General features: G+C 60.1%; 1 protein-coding gene across 2 annotated transcripts in view; it reads left to right on the top strand.

The window, feature by feature from the left end:
* The window catches only part of CREBBP (CREB binding protein), a 125,783-nt gene extending 119,923 nt beyond the window's left edge, over positions 1–5,860 (top strand). For both annotated transcript variants that reach the window (XM_049637419.1, XM_049637417.1), the window contains 3 exons: positions 220–381; positions 616–897; positions 2,604–5,860. In XM_049637419.1, the coding sequence (XP_049493376.1) occupies positions 220–381; positions 616–897; positions 2,604–4,760 (2,601 nt within the window). In that variant the 3' untranslated portion in view covers positions 4,761–5,860. The remainder of the gene's footprint in view (positions 1–219; positions 382–615; positions 898–2,603) is intronic.
* The last annotated feature ends 549 nt before the right edge of the window (positions 5,861–6,409 follow it).

Below are 6,409 nucleotides of genomic sequence, written 5' to 3'. Positions count from 1 at the left end.
CCCCCCCCCCCTGCCCCCCAGGCCCGGCTCCCATACTCTGCCTCCGTGACTCCCTCTGAAGGCAGCAGTGTGTTTCCAGCCGTGTGCGGGCTCCTGCCCTCGGCTGGGCCTCCCGGAAGCCCCCACGGCCTGTGAGCCGGGTGTCCCAGCCCCGGGTGCAGGGTCAGGCATGGGCAAGAGGAGGCTGGGCTTGTCAGACAGCTTTGCCTGTCATTTTAGGGCAGCCAGGGCGACAGCAAGAATGCCAAGAAGAAGAACAACAAGAAAACCAATAAGAATAAAAGCAGCATCAGTCGAGCCAACAAAAAGAAGCCCAGCATGCCCAACGTGTCCAACGACTTGTCCCAGAAGCTCTACGCCACCATGGAGAAGCACAAAGAGGTAGAGACGCACGGGTGGGCTCTTGGGGGGCCCGTGTTGGCGCCCTTCCTGGGCTGCAGGATAGAGGAGGGGGCCCGGGGCTGTCGGGCAGGGCCAGCCCGGAGAAGGTAGAGCTGCCGGTCGCGTGACCCACACGGCGCGCCGCCGGCTCCGGGCGGCCCCAGGGAGCCTGGGTGGTCCTGGGCGCCAGCACGCCTGCCCTCCGCGGGGGGCTCACGCCGCTCTCGCCCACAGGTCTTCTTTGTGATTCACCTGCACGCCGGGCCCGTCATCAACACGCTGCCCCCCATCGTCGACCCCGACCCCCTGCTCAGCTGTGACCTCATGGACGGGCGTGACGCCTTCCTCACCCTCGCCAGAGACAAGCACTGGGAGTTCTCGTCCCTGCGCCGGTCCAAGTGGTCCACGCTGTGCATGCTGGTGGAGCTGCACACACAGGGCCAGGACCGGTTTGTCTACACCTGCAACGAGTGCAAGCACCACGTGGAGACGCGCTGGCACTGCACCGTGTGCGAGGTAGGCCCCCGTCCCCGCCCTCTGCGCGTCAGCAGCCTGCACGGAGCTCCTAGATGGTGGCCGTTTCCTGGGGGAGCAGAGTGACCGAACAAAAGAGGCTCATCTGCCTCCTGGTCCTCTGGGGTGCTGTCGGTCACGAGGTGGATGTTTCTGAGCTCACGAATACCAGGGTCCTGGTCAGTGTGGGTCAGGGGTGTGTGGTACACAGCTCCAGGCTCAACAACGGGCATCCGGGATAGGAAGGAAGAAGCCCATCTCCTTTCACGGAGCCTGGTACAGTCCCGGCCCAATCGAGCATTACCGCAAGGCCACAGATGCGTGTCCGGGGTATGCTTGGCCCCCGGCAGGAGCCGGCACGCTTCCCGGGGGAGGTGGTGTTTGTGCTGACTTGTTCGGGACAAGATGATCACGGAGCACTTTCGTCTTACCCCTGGTTTTTCGCTTATGCCGGCCGTGTGTCCGGCACATGCAGGGACCTCGTGCCTGGGCAGGAGCAGGAGAGAGGCGGGCTGTGCTTCCCTTCCGCCAGGATTCCGACTGGTTTCCCCTTTCCATGCCTCCAGTTCTAGGCTTGCTGAGAGGCTGGGATTCCCCTGCCCTAGTGTCGTGCTGGGCCCCTTTGGTTAGGGGTCCTGGACCCCTCCTCCCTTGTCCTGGTGGACCCCGTGATTGCATACACTGGCTCCCCTCTGAGAAGGGGTGTGGGCTGTCGTGGGCCCTTTGTCTCCCCCAACAGATAGTCACAGACTCCATCCCCCCACCCACTCCTTGCCTCACCAGTGTCACTGTTCAGAATGGTCCCCAGAGTCACATGCCCATAGGAGCAGCTCTGTGATCTCAGGTTGAGGGGGCACATGGGGCCTCTGTAATGCCTTTGTCTTCATTCCCCACTTTGTCTAGCTTTCTTTGGTTCTTTGTCACTTCCCGCTGTTGGGATCTTCGTGTCCTTTCTCAAAAAGGATCGGATCTGGGGCTCCTGGGTGGCTCAGTCGGTTGAGTATCCGACTCTTGATTTCAGTTCAGGTCACGATCCCAGGGTTGTGGGATCGAGCCCCACATCGGGCTCTGTGCTGAGCATGGAGCCTGCTTGGGATTCTCTCTTTTCCTCTCTCTGTCTCTGTGGCATGTGAGTGCACGCTTTTGCGCTCTCTCGCTCTCTCTCCTCTCTCACGCTCTCTCTCTCTCTCTCTCTCTCAAAATAAATAAGTAAATATGAAAACACAAACCAAAGGATTGGTTTTGGTCACAGGGCTTCCTTCTCTAGACTTGGCTTTGGGTTGCCCCCGTCTCCAGGTGCAATTTATAAGACCTCTGAGCATACGCATTTTGTCACTGTGGTCTGAGCCCCGGGCCTGTCTTCTGGCGAAGGCCTCTCTGTCCCCCAGACCCTTCTGGGCTGCCCTGCAGAGCTCTGGGGACACACCGGGGTGCCCAGTAGCGACCCCAGAGGGTGGGGGCCGGTCTCTAGAAACCCAGATCGGTGGCACTTCAGTGAGCTTGGGAGGAACTGTCAGTCTTCCCCGGCCAGGTACGGGAGCAGGACATGGCGGGTCTGCGCAGCGTTCCTCAGGGGCAGAGGGAGGCAAGAGAGGGGCCGGGGTGAGACTGCGGGGCCGGGTGAGGGGCCGGGGCTGGGCGTGTCGGGGGGCCGCCGGGCCGTGCCGGCTTCGCGCTGACCCCCGCCCGCGCCCCCTCCCTGTCCGCAGGACTACGACCTGTGCATCAACTGCTACAACACGAAGAGCCACGCCCACAAGATGGTGAAGTGGGGGCTGGGCCTGGACGACGAGGGCAGCAGCCAGGGCGAGCCGCAGTCCAAGAGCCCCCAGGAGTCGCGGCGCCTGAGCATCCAGCGCTGCATCCAGTCCCTGGTGCACGCCTGCCAGTGCCGCAACGCCAACTGCTCGCTGCCGTCCTGCCAGAAGATGAAGCGGGTGGTGCAGCACACCAAGGGCTGCAAGCGCAAGACCAACGGGGGCTGCCCGGTGTGCAAGCAGCTCATCGCCCTCTGCTGCTACCACGCCAAACACTGCCAGGAGAACAAATGCCCGGTGCCCTTCTGCCTCAACATCAAACACAAGCTCCGCCAGCAGCAGATCCAGCACCGCCTGCAGCAGGCTCAGCTCATGCGCCGGCGGATGGCCACCATGAACACCCGCAACGTGCCTCAGCAGAGTCTGCCTTCCCCTACCTCAGCACCGCCCGGGACCCCCACGCAGCAGCCCGGCACGCCCCAGACGCCGCAGCCACCCGCCCAGCCCCAGCCCTCGCCCGTGAGCATGTCACCGGCCGGCTTCCCCGGCGTGGCCCGGACTCAGCCCCCCACCACGGTGTCTGCCGGGAAGCCCGCCAACCAGGTGCCGGCCCCGCCGCCCCCCGCCCAGCCCCCGCCGGCCGCGGTGGAAGCGGCCCGGCAGATCGAGCGCGAGGCGCAGCAGCAGCAGCACCTGTACCGGGTGAACATCAACAACGGCGTGCCCCCGGGGCGCACGGGCATGGTGACCCCGGTGGGCCAGATGGCCCCCGCGGGCCTGAACGTGCCCCGGCCCGGCCCGGTCAGCGGGCCCGTCGTGCCCAACCTGCCGCCCGGGCAGTGGCAGCAGGCGCCTCTCCCCCAGCAGCAGCCGATGCCGGGCATGCCCAGGCCCGTGATGTCCATGCAGGCCCAGCCGGCCGTGGCAGGGCCTCGGATGCCCAGCGTGCAGCCGCCCCGGAGCATCTCGCCCGGCGCCCTGCAGGACCTGTTGCGGACCCTGAAGTCGCCCAGCTCCCCGCAGCAGCAGCAGCAGGTGCTCAACATCCTCAAGTCAAACCCTCAGCTGATGGCGGCCTTCATCAAGCAGCGCACGGCCAAGTACGTGGCCAGTCAGCCCGGCCTGCAGCCCCAGCCCGGCCTCCAGCCCCAGCCCGGCCTCCAGGCCCAGCCCGGCCTGCACCAGCAGCCCGGCCTGCAGAACCTGAACGCCATGCAAGCCGGCGGGCCCCGGCCCGGCGTGCCCCCGCAGCAGCAGGCGATGGGAGGCCTGAACCCCCAGGGCCAGGCCCTGAACATCATGAACCCGGGGCACAACCCCAGCATGGCGAGCATGAACCCGCAGTACAGAGAGATGCTGCGCCGGCAGCTGCTGCAGCAGCAGCAGCAGCAGCAGCAGCCGCCGCCGCCGCCGCCGCCGCCGCCGCCACAGGGTGGCGCGGGCATGGCCGGGGGCATGGCCGGGCACGGCCAGTTCCAGCAGCCCCAGGGACCCGGAGGCTACCCGCCGGCCATGCAGCAGCAGCGGATGCAGCAGCACCTCCCCATCCAGGGCAGCTCCATGGGCCAGATGGCGGCTCAGATGGGACAGCTCGGCCAGATGGGGCAGCCCGGGCTGGGCGCGGACGGCACCCCCAACATCCAGCAGGCCCTGCAGCAGCGGATTCTGCAGCAGCAGCAGATGAAGCAGCAGATCGGGTCCCCGGGCCAGCCGAACCCCATGAGCCCCCAGCAGCACATGCTCTCAGGACAGCCCCAGGCCTCGCACCTCCCCGGCCAGCAGATGGCCACGTCCCTCAGTAGCCAGGTGCGGTCCCCGGCCCCTGTCCAGTCTCCGCGGCCCCAGTCCCAGCCTCCACATTCCAGCCCGTCGCCACGGATCCAGCCCCAGCCTTCGCCGCACCACGTCTCGCCCCAGACCGGTTCCCCCCACCCAGGACTCGCGGTCACCATGGCCAGCTCCATAGATCAGGGACACTTGGGGAACCCCGAACAGAGTGCAATGCTCCCCCAGCTGAACACCCCCAACAGGAGTGCGTTGTCCAGTGAGCTGTCCCTGGTCGGCGACACCACAGGAGACACCCTAGAAAAGTTTGTGGAGGGTTTGTAGCATTGCGAGAGCATCGCTTTTTTTGTTTCCCCTTTCATGTTCTTGGACCTTTTGTACTGAAATCCAGGCATCTGGGCTCTTTTTATCCCTAGATGGAACTGCTACTTCCGAGCCATGGAAGGGTAGATTGCTGTTTAAAGAAACAATACAAAGAATATATTTTTTTGTTAAAAACCAGTTGATTTAAATATCTGGTCTCTCTCTCTCTCTCTCTCTCTCTCTTTCTCTCTCTCTCTCTCTCTCTCTCTTTTTGTTTTTTGTTTTCTGTTTTTGTTTTTTTGTTTTGGGGGGAGGGGGGTTTTGTTTGGATTCTTTTTGTCGTCATTGCTGGTGACTCATGCCTTTTTTTAACGGGAAAAACAAGTTCATTATATTCATATTTTTTATTTGTATTTTCAAGACTTTAAACATTTATGTTTAAAAGTGAGAAGAAAAATAATATTCAGAAACTGATTCTTGAAATAATGCAAGCTTATAATGTATCCCGATAACTTTCTGACGTTGCGGGAAGATTTTTTCTATAGTGAACTCTGTGGGCGTTCTCCAAGTATTACCCCTGGACGGTAGGAGTCGGCTCCTGCGCGCACACACGTACACACCCACACACACCTATCTATACATACTGGCTTACGCCAAACTCTTGTCTTGCAGATGTAGAAATTGTTGCTTTGTTTCTCTGATAAAACTGGTTTTAGACAAAAAATAGAGATGATCACTCTCTTAGACCATGCTAATGTTAATAGAGAAGAAGCATTCTTTTCTTTCTTCTATGTGAAACTTGAAATGAGGAAAAGCAATTCTAGTGTAAATCATGCAAGCGCTATAATTACTATAAATAAGAAAATTCAAGAAGATTCAATCACTGTATAGAATGGTAAAGTACCAACTCATTTCTTATATCATATTGTTAAATAAACTGTGTGCAACAGACAAAAAGGGTGGTCCTTCTTGAATTCATGTACATGGTATTAACACTTAGTGTTCGGGGTTTTGTTATGAAAATGCTGTTTTCAACATTGTATTTGGACTATGCATGTGTTTTCCCCCCCATTGTATATAAAGTACCGCTTAAAATTGATATAAATTACTGAAGTTTTTAACATGTATTCTGTTCTTTAAGATCCCTGTAAGAATGTTTAAGGTTTTTATTTATTTATATATATTTTTGGAGTCTGTTCTTTGTAAGACACGATTCTGGTGGATTGCTCATGGCGGAGAGGTGGGGATCACGGGCCCGGGGGGCCGTGCGGGTGGCAGCCAGGCCCAGCCGAGCCCGCGGCTTCTCTCTGCAGGGACCGAGGAGGCAAAGCTCGGGGATGGCCTCATGTACTCAGTGCCCCACGGGGAACGTCACCCACGGTTAGGGGTGCAGATGGGTCTGAACAACACTTTGCCTCCTGCCCTCTTCCCGGAACACTCGAGAAAACCCAGAGCAGGGACGGTTCCTGTTGTTGGCAACAGCACCCCCTTCCCCTTCCTGTATGCAAACCCCAGAGTTGACGTGACTGGAGGTGGTACCTGCTTCTCTCCGGGATCCCCAGATCCTGTGCTCCGCAGAGGGAGGATGCCGCACGCTGGGGGGGTCCTGCCCCGGCCCGGGCTGGGCTGGGCGGAGAAGAGCTGTGGCCTTCCTCCTCCACCCTCTAGAG

The sequence above is a fragment of the Panthera uncia genome, chromosome E1 (genome assembly GCF_023721935.1).
Source record: "Panthera uncia isolate 11264 chromosome E1, Puncia_PCG_1.0, whole genome shotgun sequence".
Classification (NCBI taxonomy): domain Eukaryota; kingdom Metazoa; phylum Chordata; class Mammalia; order Carnivora; family Felidae; genus Panthera; species Panthera uncia.
This window is presented reverse-complemented; position numbering and strand designations above follow the sequence as displayed.